This window comes from Manis javanica, chromosome 6 (assembly GCF_040802235.1).
Source record: "Manis javanica isolate MJ-LG chromosome 6, MJ_LKY, whole genome shotgun sequence".
NCBI lineage: Eukaryota > Metazoa > Chordata > Mammalia > Pholidota > Manidae > Manis > Manis javanica.
The window spans coordinates 114,794,252-114,809,141 of record NC_133161.1 but is presented as its reverse complement, the minus strand read 5'-3'; the positions used below and the strand labels follow the sequence as shown (position 1 = coordinate 114,809,141).

Below are 14,890 nucleotides of genomic sequence, written 5' to 3'. Positions count from 1 at the left end.
AACAAATGGTGCTGGCAAAACTGAACAGCTACATGTAAGAGAATGAAACTGGACCACTATCTAACCCCATACACAAAAGTAAGTTCAAAATGGATCAAAGACCTGACTCTAAGTCATGAAACCATAAAACTCTTAGGAAAAAACATAGGCAAAAATCTCTTGGATGTGAACATTAGCGACTTCTTCATGAATATATCTCTGTGGGCAAGAAAAAAAAATGAACTATGGGACTATATCAAGCTGAAAAGCTTCTGTACAGCAAAGGACACCATCAGTAGAACAAAAAGGTACCCTACAGTATGGGGGAATATTTTGGAAAATGATAGATCCAATAAAGGGTTGACATCCAAAATATACAAAGAGCTCACACTCCTCAATAAACAAAAAGCAAATAATCCAATTAAAAAATGGGCAGAGGAGCTGAAGAGACAGTTCTACAAAGAAGAAATTCAGATGGCCAACAGACACATGAAAAGATGCTCCACATCGCTAGTTATCAGAGAAATGCAAATTAAAACCACAATGAGATATCACCTCACACCAGTAAGGATGGCCACTATCCAAAAGACAAACAACAACAAATGTTGGCGAGGTTGCAGAGAAAGGGGAACCCTCCTATACTGCTGGTGGGAATGTAAATTAGTTCAACCATTGTGGAGAGCAATATGGAGGTTCCTCAAAATGCTCAAAATAGACTTACCATTTGACCCAGGAATTCTACTTCTAGGAATTTACCCTAAGGATGCAGCACTCCAGTTTGAAAAAGACAGATGCACCCCTATGTTTATCACAGCACTATTTATAATAGCCAAGAAATGGAGGCAACCTAAGTGTCCATCAGTAGATGAATGGATAAAGAAGATGTGGTACATATACACAATGGAATATTATTCAGCCATAAGAAGAAAACAAATCCTACCATTCACAACAACATGGATGGAGCTACAGGGTATTATGCTCAATGAAATAAGCCAGGCAGAGAAAGACAAATACCAAATGATTTCACTCATCTGTGGAGTATAAGAACAAAAGAAAAACTGAAGGAACAAAACAGCAGCAGAATCACAGAACCCAAGAAGGGACTAACAGTTACCACAGGGAAAGGGACTGGGGAGAAATGCAGGGTAGGGAGGGATAAGGGCAGGGAAGAAGAAAGGGGGTATTATGATTAGCATGTATAATGTGAGGGGTGGGAGAAAGGGGAGGGCTGTGCAACACAGAGAAGACAAGTAGTGATTCTACAACATCTTGCTATGCTGATGGACAGTAACTGTAATGGGGTTCGTGGGCGGGGACTTGGTGAAGGGGGAGCCTAGTAAACATAATGTTCTTCATGTAATTGTAAATTAATGATAACAAAATTTTAAAAAACAGGCTAGTTGAAGTAGAAGAGACTAAATGGAATAGAAATTAGAGAACAGGAATACAAAGAGGTTGAGGCACAGAGAGAAAAAAAGATCTCTCGAATGAAAGAATATTAAGAGAAATGTGTGACCAATCCAAATGGAACAATATTCACATTATAGGTGTACCAGAAAAAGAAGAGAGAGAAAAAGGGATAGAAAGTGTCTTTGAAGAAATAATTGCTGAAAACTTCCCCAATCTGGGATAATGGAGAGTCTCTCAGGCCATTGAAGTGCACACATCTCCCAACACAATGGACCCAAGGAAGACAAAACCAAGACATTACAGTAATTAAAATTGTAAAGATCAAAGACAAGGACAGAGTATTAAAAGTAGCCAGAGAGAGAAAAAACATCACCTACAAAGGAAAACTCACCATATTATCATCAAATTTCTCAGCAGAAACCTTACAGGCCAGTGGCATGAAATATTCAATGCAATGAAACAGAAGGGCCTCGAACCACGAATACTCTACTGGCAAGATTATCATTTAAATTTGAATGAGGAATTAAACAATTCCCAGACAAGTAGAAGTTGAGGGATGTTAACTCCCACAAACCATCTCTACAGTGTATTTTAAAGGGACTGCTCTAGATGGAAGTGCTCCTAAGGCTAAATAGCTGTCACCAGAGAAATAAAACCACGATAAAGGAAGTAGACCAATTAAATACCAACAAAACAGAAAATTAAATCACCTACCCACAGAGTCAGTCAAGAAATACACAAAGAATACAGAATATGACACCTAACATACAAGAGTGGAGGAGGAAGAAAAAGAAGGGAGAAAAAAAAAAAGAATCTTCAGATTGTATTTATAATAGCCTAAAAAGTGAGTTAAGTTAGACTGTTAGTAAAGAAGCTACCTTGAACCTTTGGAAACCACGAATCCAAAGCCTGCAATAGCAGTAAGAACAAATCTATTGATAATCACCCTAAATGTAAATGGACTGAATACAGCAATCAAAAGACAGAGAGTTACAGAATGGATAAAAAAGTAAGACCCATCTACATGCTGCCTACAAGAGACTCACTTCAAACCAAAAGACATACACAGACTAAAAGTGAAGGAATGGAAAAAGATATTTCATGCAACTAATAGGAAGAAAAAAGCAGGAGTTGCAATACTTGTACCAGATAAAATAGCCTTCAACAAAAAGAAAGTAACAAGAAACAAAGAAGGACATTATATAAATAATGATAAAGGGGTCAGTCCAACAAGAGGATATAACCATTATAAATATCTATGCACTCAAATATGAACAACAAATATTAACAGAATTAAAGGAGGAAATAGAATGCAATGCATTCATTTTAGGAGACTTCAACACACCACTCACTCCAAAGGACAGATCAGCCAGACAGAAATAAGTAAGGACACAGAGGCACTGAACAACACATTAGAACTGATGGACCTAACAGACATCTATAGAACACTGTACCCAAAAGCAACAGGATACACATTCTTCTCAAGTGCATATGGAATATTCTCCAGAATAGACCACATGCTAGGCCACAAAGAGAGCCTTAGCAAATTCAAAAAGATTGAAATTGTACCAACCAACTTCTCAGACACAAAGTTATGAAACTAGAAATAAATTGCACAAGAAAACAAAAAGGTTCACAAACACATAGAGGCTTAACAACATGCTCCTAAATAATCAATGGATCAATGACCAATTAAAAACAGAGACCAAGCAGTATATGGAGACAAATGAAAACAATGACTCAATGCCTCAACTTCTGTGGAAACAGCAAAGACAGTTCTAAGAGGAAAGTATATAGCAATCCAGGCCTATTTAAAGAAGGAAGAACAATCTCAAATGAACAGTCTAAATTTACAATTATTGAAACTGGAAAAAGAAGAACAAATGAGGCCCAAAGTCAGTAGAAGGAAGGACATAATAAAGATCAGAGAAGAAATAAATAAAATTGGGGAGAATAAAACAACAGAAAGAATCAATGAAACCAGCAGCTGTTTCTTTGAGAAAATAAACAAAATAGATAAACCCCTAGCCAGACTCATCAAGAGAAAAAGAAAATCTACACACATAAACAGAATCAGGAATAAGACAGAAAAATCACTACAGACACCACTGAAATATAAAGAATTATTAGAGAATACTATGAAAAATTACATGGTAACAAACTGGATAACCTAGAAGAAACAGACAATTTTCTAGAAAAATACAACCTTGCAAGAGTCACCCAGGAAGAAACAGAACATCTGAACAGACCTATTACCAGCAATGAAATTGAATCGGTAATCAAAATAATACCGAAGACCAAAATCCCCAGACCAGCTTCACTGAATTTCATCAATAATTTAGAGAAGACCTAATACCCATTCTCCTTAAAGTTTTCCAAAAAATAGAAGAGGAGAAAATACTTCCAAACTCATTTTATGAAGCCAGCATCACTCTAATACCAAACTCAGGCAAGGACACCACAGAAAAGAAAATTACAGACCAATATCTCTGATGAACACAGACGCAAAAATACTCAACAAAATATTAGCAATCTATATTCAAAAATACATCAAAAAGATCATCCATCATTATCAAGTGGGTTTCATCCCAGGGATGCAAGGATGGTACAACATTTGAATATCCATCAACATCATCCACTACATCAATAAAAAGAACAAAAATCACATTATCATCTCCATAGATGCTGAAAAACCATTTGACAAAATTCAACACCCATTCATGATAAAAACTCTCAACAAATGTGTATAGAGGGCAAGTACCTCAACATAATAAAGGCCATATATGACAAACCTACAGCCAACATTATACTTAACAGTGAGAAGCTGAACGCTTTTCCTCTAAGATCGAGAAAAAGACAAGGATGTCCACTCTCCACACTTTTATTCAACATAATGCTGGAGGTCCTAGCTACAGCAATCAGACAACACAAAGAAATAAAGGTCATCCAGAATGGTAAGGAAGAAGTTAAACTGTCACTTTGCAGATAACATGATACTGTACATAAAAAACCCTAAAGAATCCACTCCAAAGGTACTAGATCTAATATATGAATTCAACAAAGTTGCAGGATACAAAATTAATACACAGAAATCTGTTGCATTCCTATACACTAATGATGAAGTAGTGGAAAGAGAAATCAGGAGAACAATTCCATTCACAATTGCATAAAAAAGAATAAAAAGCCAAGGAAGTGAAAGACCTATATTCTGAAAACTACAAGACACTTTACAGAGAAATTAAAGAGGACACTAACAAATGGAAATACATCCAATACACTTGGGTAAAAGAATATTTAAATTTGTCAAAATGGCCATCCTGCCTAAAGCAATCTACAGATTCAAAGCAATCTCTATACAATACCAATGGCCTTCTTCAACAAACTAGAACAAACTCTTCTAAAAATCATATGGAACCACAAAACACCCCTAATAGCCAAAGCAATCCTGAGAATGAAGAATAAAGTGGGGAGATTACACTCCCCAACTTCAAGCTCTACTAAAAAGCCACAGTCATCAAGACAATTTGGTACTGGCACAAGAACAGAGCCATAGATCAATAGAATAGAATAGACAGCCCAGATATAAACCCACACATATGTGGCCAATTAATATATGGTAAAGGAGCCATGGATATACAATGGGGAAATGACAGACTCTTCAACAGCTGGTGCTGGCAGAACTGGACAACGACATGTAAGAGAATGAAACCAGGTAACTGTCTAACTCCATACACACAAATAAACTGGAAATGGATCAAACACCTGAATGTAAGTCATGAAACCATAGGCAAAAATCTCTTGAATATAAATACGAGCAACTTTTTCCTGAACATATCTCTTCGGGCAAGGGAAACAAAAGAAAAAATGAACAAGTGGGACTACATCAAGCTAAAAAGCTTCTGTAAGCAAAAGACACCATCAGCAGAACAAAAAGGCATTGTACAGTATGGGAGAATATATTCATAAATGTCGCATCCAAAAAGGGGTTGATATCCAAAATATATAAAGAGCTCTCATGCCTCAACACCCAAAAAGCAAATAACCCAATTAAAAAATGGTCAGAGGATCTGAACAGACACTTCTCCAAAGAAGAAATTCAGATGGCCAACAGACACATGAAAAGATGCTTCACGTCACCAATCATCAGAGAAATGCAAATTAAAACCAGAATGAGATATTGCCTCACACCAGTTAGGATGGCGAACATCCAAAAGACAAGAACAACAAATGCTGGTGAGGATCTGGAGATAGGGGAACCCTCCTACACTGTTGGTGGGAATGCATATTAGTTCAACCACTGTGGAAAGCAATATGGAGGTTCCTCAAAAAACTAAAAATAGAAATACCGTTTGACACAGCAATTTCACTATGAATTTACCCTAAGAAAACAGGATCACAGATTTAAAAAGACATATGCACCACTATGTTTATTGCAGCACTATTTACAATAGCCAAGAAATGGAAACAACCCAAGTGTCCATCAGTAGATGAATGGATAAAGATGTGGTACATATACACAATGGAATACTATTCAGCCATAAGAAGAAAACAAATCCTGCCATTTGCAACAATATGGATGGAGCTAGAGGGTATTATGCTAAGTGAAATAAGCCAAGCAGAGAAAGACAAGTACCAAATGATTTCACTCATCTGTGGAGTATAACAAAGCAAAAACTGAAGGAACAAAACAGCAGACTCCCAAAACCCAGGAATGGACTAATGGTTACCAAAGGGAAAGGGACTGGGAATGGTGGTCAGGAAGGGAGGGAATAGGGGATTAAGGGAGATTATGATTAGCATACATAATATGGGGAGGCACAGGGAAGGAAGTATAACACAGAGAAGACAAGTATTGATTCTATAGCATCTTACTATTCTTATGGACAGTGACTGTAATGGGGTATGTGGTGGGGACTTGATAATAGGGGGGAATGTAGTAACCACAAAGTTGGTCATGTGAAACCTGAGCATAAGATTGTATATCAACAATACCTTAATAAAAAAAAATAAGAAAACCTATTTCTAATTTAAAAACAAGAACAAAAAAAAACATACCTCTGCCTAAACTTTGGATGAAAGGATACTTTTTAAAGATGATAACCTTTACCTTAAATGTAGGAAGTTATTTAAATACAGAAAAACAAGAAAACTAGCTTTCAGAGATTTTATTAAAGTTCTGAAACTGTATTTCAAGGCAAAGTTTTAAGTATTGTAATACTGAGGGGAAAAAGCAAAAGTAATCATCATTTGCACATAACTATCTTATCGGATAAACCAATTTTTTAAAATTAGATTTAGTGACAGGAATTTAGAAAACTGCAGGCCAGAACCAATAGCAAGTCTAAAAATATAAAGCAAAAAAGATTCAATATACAATTGAAAAAAATAATTAGAAACAACTTAAGGACACATGTAAATAACTTGCATGTTATTTACTTAAGAGCATTATGAAAGAGAAATTTACTTAAGAACATAAATGAAAATATGAATATAGAAATACCCAGTATTTTAGGATTAAATGACTCAACATTATAAAGATATTAATTGCCCCTGATTTATCTGTACATTTAGTTAAATTTAGTGAAAATCAACATTCCAAAGAGTTGAGTCTTTAGTGGATTCTAGAAAACTATTTCTCTTGAACTTGAACTTGACAAAATGATTCTACATTTAACAACAAAAAATATGTAAGAATGATAACCTAATTTTTTAATGATCTTCTAAAAGACTTACCCTGCCAGATAGTAAATGTTCACTAATTATTTGCTCTCTGCATGAGTTACTGAATGAAAACTATAATAATTACCATAGTATGATACTAATTCCAGGAGAGAGCAGAAAAACCAATAAATAGATTTGAGAGTAAAAGAATAGACCTATTTTTAAAAGACAATTTATTATACAATAAATGTGTCATTTCAAATTAGTAGGAAAAGAATAGTTCACTCAAAATATTGTTAACAACTATCTGAAGATTTATGCTAAGTTAGACATGTACCTTACACCATATACAAATATATTCCTGAAAGATTAAAGACAAGCATAAAAAATAAAACTGATCAAGTACTTAAAAGCAAATACAGATATACATTTTTATGATTTGCAAGAGTGGAGAAAGCCTGTCAACATATTACACCAAGAATATGAAGTAGTGAAAAGAGAAACCTAATGAATAATTTTGTTGGGTAAAAATACTCTAAACTTATCCATAGCAAATATAAACAAAGTAAAAAACAAACATGAAACAAAAAGGAAGAAATCTGAACAGATATATTAAAAGGTCTTAAAATTTATACCCCAAAGGAAAAATGAGTAAATACTACCAACAACCAATTCACTTAGAAATACAAATGGCCAAAAAAAAAAAAGAAAAAATATTCCAATACACTAGCAAACAAATCAATAAAAATAAAACCAAGAAAACTATTTACCTATCACAGTAACACAAGCTATAAAGAATGACAATCTTACTATTGAAAACCATACAATAAGAGTCCTTTTAATAAAAGTATAAATTTGGTCAATCTTTCTGTAGAGGAACTTGGAAATAATACATCTCACTCTATGTGTCTATATCTTTTAAAATAGTAATTTCATTTTTATAATTCATCTTAAGAAAATATTCATTTCAGGTGTGCAAATGCACTGGACCAAGGTGTTCAGCAAAGTGCTTTGTAATGGGGAAAAAATAAAAACAAAATGTTCCTCCATTGACTTTTACATATATTTAACTAAGTGTAAAACTATATAAATATACATTAAAATATTAAGAGGTCATTAAAAAGTATATATTTACTGGTGTCCAGTGATGTCTATATTAGTGAGTGAAAGAAGCAAGTTGTAATCTATAAGCCTACTTTCATGAAAACTATTTTAAAGTAAATAGTAAATAGAAAAAAAATTTTGGAAAAATGTCAACGTGTTAATTCTCTTAACATGATTCTCTTAAAACAAAGGATGATTTTTCTCTCACTTTTCTATTTTTGTTTTTTGCTTGCCTATATTTTTGAAATCTTACTACTTTCTAAACCTGCTGTTTTCTGGAACTTAAAAAAAGAAGGACATCAATAACTACTGACATAGATTGTCCAGACTTTGGTAAATGGGGTAGCTGGTTCTAAAATATCATGCACTGCTGCACGGTTCTATCATTTTTAAACTGTATATATACACTCTTTTTAAAAAAACTATATTCCAAAACTCTGGAACAAACTAAAAACTCTGAAGTGTGCCAAAATTTCGACAGTGGTTATCTCCAGAGGTGCAGTATGGAGGCTTTGCTGTATTATTCTGATTTTCTCACAGTGAAAAAATGTTACTTTTACATTAAACATACACACACTCAAACTTAGATACTTATATTTTATATTCATTATGTCCATAAAACTATGCTATGTTAAGTTTATATAACAAAAGCAGAAAGCGGCTTCAACAGTACATAGACTGGAAATATAGTATCAATTTAAATCAAAAGTGTTTCATGGCACAAAACACTGACAAAGTTAGTCACTTAATTTCTCCTATAACTCTGAAAAGAATACTTACTTCCTTAATACCAATACTCACCCCATATCTTTCAGCCACAATGTCTTCAAAATTTCTATTTTGTTTCTCAGCTTGTTCCTTCATTCTTTGATAAGATTTCCTTAGCCAACTTAATCCACCATCTTCTATTACTGAAACTAAATTGCAATATTAAACGTAGTTAAACTTTTCATGTGGTTTTGACAGAATTAATATATATTGCTTCCAATCAAAATGAGCAAAAGAGCAGTAGACTATATAGACACTGAAAAGTGACTGGTGGTTACCATGGGGTAGGGGATAAAATAGTTGAAGGAGATGGAGACACAAAATCTCAATCATAATATAAATTACTCATGGAAATGGAAGTACAGCATAGAGAATATAGTCAACAGTTCTGTAACATCTTTCTGTGTTGACAGATGGTAACTACACTACTTGGGGTGAGGATTTAACAATTATATATACTGGATCACTATGATATATACTTGAATCCAATATAGTACTGTATTTCAACTATACTTCAATAAAAAAAATTTTTTTAAAAAGAGAATTTGAACCTCCAAAAATATATATATTTACTGTTTTTACAATGACTTCCAAAGCATAAAATTGAATCTTTTTCTTTCACTATATGGAAATCATAAGTGCACTTAAAATTCAACATATATTTGAGTGCCAACATATGCAAGGTATAAGAATATAGGACTATAAGGAAAAAATATTTTAAAACTGTTCTCAAAAAACACTGCAACCTAAGAGAATGAGGATAAAATGATACAAATAATATAAGGATAATATGTGATAAAAATTATAAAAAGAAAGAATTAAAAATGGGAAAGGAAAATCATTTCTAAATGGCAGGTCAGGGAAAATTTCACAAACTGGGGACAAAAACATACTTTGGATTTCTATAAACAAAGGGGACTCCCAGAAATAAATAAAGAATAAAGGTAGACACATGGGGGAAAGCTACCTCAGATATAGCATAAAGAACAAATAAGGAAATTATAGATGATACCACTGAAAATGTATATTCGAATTATTCTACCTTAGTTGTGATTACCAACTATGACAATCTGAATGCCTTCAAAAACACTCTGAAGCTGCTTATATTACCTTCTATACATGACTTTTGATATGCATAAAGAAATCTAAACAATTACTTAAGCCAAACTCTGTTCCCAATTTTCCTTATCCAAATACAACTTCTTTAGAGTACCCCAGTTCTATAACCAATAAAAATGCACACATACATGAACCCCAAAAGAATCTTCATAGCACAAAAATCTGCAGTAATCCCAGCCTAGAAAACAATCCAGTTCTTCATCAGTAAAATGCATATATATCATAAATTAGGATATATTCCTAAAACAGAATACCATATAGCAACGAGGATGAATGAGTACAACTACACACAACTCATGGATGAATCTGAAAATGTAGACAAAAAAAGCAGGAAATGAAAGTGGACACAGTGTATGATTCCAGGTAAAACTGACTTCTGGTGTGTCAATTAATACAGTGATAAGAGATATCCATTATAATTAGTAACTATATTAACAGCCCATTTATATAACTAAATTTATTCCAAAGAGTTATCTGTGAAACTGTAAAATAACAAAAATTAGAATTTCCTGAACAATCACCAATTGTAAGACTACTTTTATTCCTCTATACTGACAGTTATCAAGGAAGTCTAAAAAAATTTTCAGTCAAGAGAAAAATCCACAATTTTAGAAATAATTATATAACAATGCCACTTTTAGTTGATTCTATATTCTATTTCAACAGTCTTACTAATTTTATAGAGATGGAAATAATAAAATATTTTTAGTAAGAGAAATTATCAAGTTTAATATTTAAAAAGTCAACAGAAAACATACCAATTTGCAGCACCAGCTATCATGAAATCTAATCCAACAAATATTTAGCAAATTTTTACCATGAATATGAAAATTTGTTAAACACAGTAGGAAGTAAAAACATGAATAAGACACTGTCCCTGTCCTCCAGGCTGAGATAAGGATACATACATAGTAAATTATCATTGATGTGCAGTATTTAATATACACCTGTATTTAAAATGTTTTTCATAAGTCAAAAATTAAGAGACTGAAAGCACATGCTTCCATCATAAGAAAAAGTTGTATTGTTAGAGACAAATACAACCAAATGAACCTGAGCTGTATTCCCCATTCTTCTCAAAAGAAAAATAATAATAACAAATCAGGAGACCCAGACCTTAATCTTGCACCACTACTGCCTACTTGTAAGATCTTAAGCAAGTCATCGACTTGACTTCTTTGGACCTTTGCTTTTTCATCTGTAATGTAAGCTGATTTAAACCACCCTTGAAATTTCTTCCAACTCAAAAGATTCTAAAACAGAAAACCAAAAAGGAGAAGGAGAAAAAATCTATAAAAGAACAGGAACATATCAAAAGAGTTCTCTATGCAAGAATTTGCTAACAAATACAGTCTTCTAATAAAGAAATCTAGAGCAACTAATCCTGGCCTGGGACTCAAAAGACGAGGGTTCAAGTATTACACTACCAGCAAATTACCTGGCCACTCTACGCCTTAGCTTCTTGAGCAACAAAATTAGGATAATAACATCTACTTTGCTATCTTCACATAACTGCTACAAAAATAAGCTGATACATAAATGTGCTATATAAACTTAAGAACTATGCAAATATTCCCATTACTAAAATATGATTACAAACAGTTTTGTATGGATACTGAAAACAGTTTACTTACTTTTCCACTTATTTTTTCTAAGGAAATAAATCAAGATTAACTGATTAATTTTTCGAAGTATGGCACCTCAATCATTGCCAAAAACCTGTTGGTATAATCTTCCCAAAACATGTAATCCTAAGTATCTGACATCACTGTCATTATTATTTACTATATTCCAGATACTGAGCTAAAAGGTTTCCTTATTTAATCATTTAAGTCCCTATTACAGATGAGTAATTTTGTACTCAGAGGTTAGAAAACCTGCCCCAAATCACAAAACTAGTAAGCAGAAATGCCAAAATTCTAGTCCCAAGTAGCCTAACTCCAAACTCTGGGTCTTTAACTATAACACTGTGTCACCTCCAAATATCGCCTTAATACTAAAGATTTAACACTTTTAGGTGACTAACCATTTCAGCCCTAACATTGGTCTAAACAGAAAGACTATTACTATCTGCACATGCAGTAAAACCTACAGATCATTTTTTAAAACTTAGTTTCAACTCTGGGATCTAAGCATCTGACAGACACAAGCTTTCTGTCATTTTTCCTCCTTCCATATAAATATATTAAAAGAAGGAGAAGTGATGAAAGCATAATATGAAGGGGAAGGAAGAAAAGCTCTCTTAAAAGCTTTATGTAAGGTTTTGCTCCTTGTGCCTTTGATTCTGCTGTTCCAACAGCTGAAAGATACTACCTAAGGTAGAGCTTTTAGTCTTCTCCACACAGTGAAGTTAAGAACCTGCTGATTGCAAATACCCAGAGATTGGATATGTTAATTCTAAATTTACTCCATAGATGAATTTACAAACTGTCCTCTAGACTGTCCACAGAGTGGTGGTAAAAGCTTGGATCATAAAATCAACCCCACAGCAATGGTTCACTGAGCTAACTTACTGTTCCCCTAACTTTTGCTTTTAAGTTTCTAAAAAAAAAGTATTTCAAAGAGATCCTTGTATGACTATAGTCTTATTATATAACCCAGTAGAGACATTTCTACCCCTGGTGAAAGGTAACAAAGAAAATGTTAGAAGTCCTAATAACATTGGTAAAACTGCTAAAGAAAAATTATAAAAGAACCTGAAAGGTGGCTCTAGGAACATCTCTACATAAAATACAAAGGAATCTTAATGAATGGCCAAAATAAAGCATGTAACAAAAAGCAAAAAAATATTGTGATAAATCACTAAGATGAAAAGATAACAATACCACTATCTGTATACTGGGTTCATATAGTTAAATAAACTTCTCATTGAGTTGTCAGTGCAACACTTAACTGGCATATAAGTATTTTTTAAGTTATGGTATCACATATGATTATGTGACAGTTAAATATTTTGTCTCCATCTGCTGGAAAATAACAGCACTATCCTGAGGTCAGATTTATGTACACAAATTTTTTGAATGCTGGTCAAGTAGGAATTTCTAAAGATAAGAAATAACATCTTTAATGTTTATACATTACTTTCAATAAATTTCAGACTCAATATTTTTATAGATTTTGTTACAGAATATCATAAACCAAAGCATTTTATTATATCCTCACAGAATCATACTTTCTATTAATCCATCCAAAATAGAAACTCCAATAAGAAAATGAGTATAAAATTATATTTTAATCAATTTGCTCTGAAATATATAATTAATCTTTCCATGGATTAAAAACTTAAATAGGCCTCAAAACACTGCAATTATCAGTGCTTTGTCATACATAAACTGAACCTTTAGTAATAATCCATAGATGCTCATAATTTGAAACAACAAATTTCATGAGGTAATCAATGAGCTTACAGTTGTTTTGCAAATATAGAAAAGAAACAAATAGTTCTAGACTTGATTAGAATTGTTACATCAAACAAAAATATTTAAATAACCAAAGATAAAACTTAGATTTAACACATCTCAAAATTGATTTGGATTATTACAAACTTTTAGAATTCATAATACATCTTGCCAATCAACCAATAAACTCAAGTCATTCCGCTAGGTGTATCAAGTTATAAGTAATCTAGGTGGTTACCAAAATATTGAGATACCTTTAGTAACTGATGCCATATTACAGTCTTCTGGTGGGAGACCTGTCCCACCATCCTTCCAGTATGGATTCAATTCTCTTTCTAGGAGTCTGGACTGGAACAAAACATTTCAGAGGTTATAATTAAAAAAATAATCCCACCACAAAATATATAAATAAATAATGTATCTGAGACTCAGTTAACAATTGTAACCTTGGACAAATATTTAAAACACTCTTAACATGCTTTTACAACTGGCAGGAAATAATGTTTAAATTAACATTTACCCAAAGTTTTCATTGCATGCCTACTATGAATCAGAACTATACTAGATGCAGAAAATATAATAGTCAATATACCCAACTCAGCCCTTGCTAGTTTATAAGATAATGAGGAATACAGAAAATAAGTAACTGACACGTGCTTTGAAGATAGAGTTGTACAAAATGCTAATGCTGCACACAATTCAAACCACTCTCACACTGAATGATCAGACTTCCTAAAGGAAGTAATATGTGCAGTCTTGGATCTAAGTATGAATAGGAATTAGCCAAATTTTCTTTGTGGGAGAAGAAAGCATAGAAATGCTCCAGGTAGAAAGAGTAACAGCATGTTTATAAAACTCTAGAGGAAAAAGGAAACACTGTATTTCAGGGAACTTAGAGTAATTCAAATTGTCTAAAACTTAGAAGCATGAACTTTAAGTAATTCAGATTGTCTAAAACTCAGAAGCATGAATGAGTAGTGGTGAGAGATTAGGTTGTAGAATTAGCAGGGACTAGGCCACACAGCCATTTAAAACTGCTGTTGGGGTTTTACGCTGGCGCAATGGTGAGTGATAAAAGTGGTAACTTTGTATGATGCAAAAAGAAAACTGGTTTCAGAGTGGAAGAGAGACTGAAGAGCAAAATTAGGGGCAGGAATCCAGTCAGAAGACTGTGGTATTAATCAGAAAAAAGATGATGGTAGCCTAGTCAAAATTCAAGTGCCTCCTGCGTTCAAAGCACTAGAGCATGCCGGGCGCGGGGCTGTAATGAATAAGCCAGGCATAGTCCTTGACATCAAAGAAATTATGGTCAGATAATTAAGCAAACCCAACATACATAGGGGCTATGATGGTAAAAGGTGCTAGAGAACCACATACTGGGAGAACCTAACTTGACCTTAGGAAATCAGAAAATTATTCTTAGAACTAATAATGCAGTTACTAGAAGTAAT

At 33.3% G+C, this 14,890-nt stretch overlaps 1 protein-coding gene across 7 annotated transcripts in view; it reads right to left on the bottom strand.

Annotated features, from left to right (window-relative positions):
- Positions 1-14,890, bottom strand: part of CWF19L2 (CWF19 like cell cycle control factor 2) — a 165,813-nt gene that overhangs the window by 136,918 nt on the left and 14,005 nt on the right. For all 7 annotated transcript variants that reach the window (XR_012132510.1, XM_073239327.1, XM_073239326.1 and 4 more), the window contains exons 6-7: positions 13,694-13,787; positions 8,956-9,071 (exon numbers count right to left, since the gene is read on the bottom strand). Coding sequence is in view for 6 of the 7 variants with exons in the window: in XM_073239327.1 (XP_073095428.1) it covers positions 8,956-9,071; positions 13,694-13,787 (210 nt within the window). In the remaining variant the exon portion in view is untranslated. The remainder of the gene's footprint in view (positions 1-8,955; positions 9,072-13,693; positions 13,788-14,890) is intronic.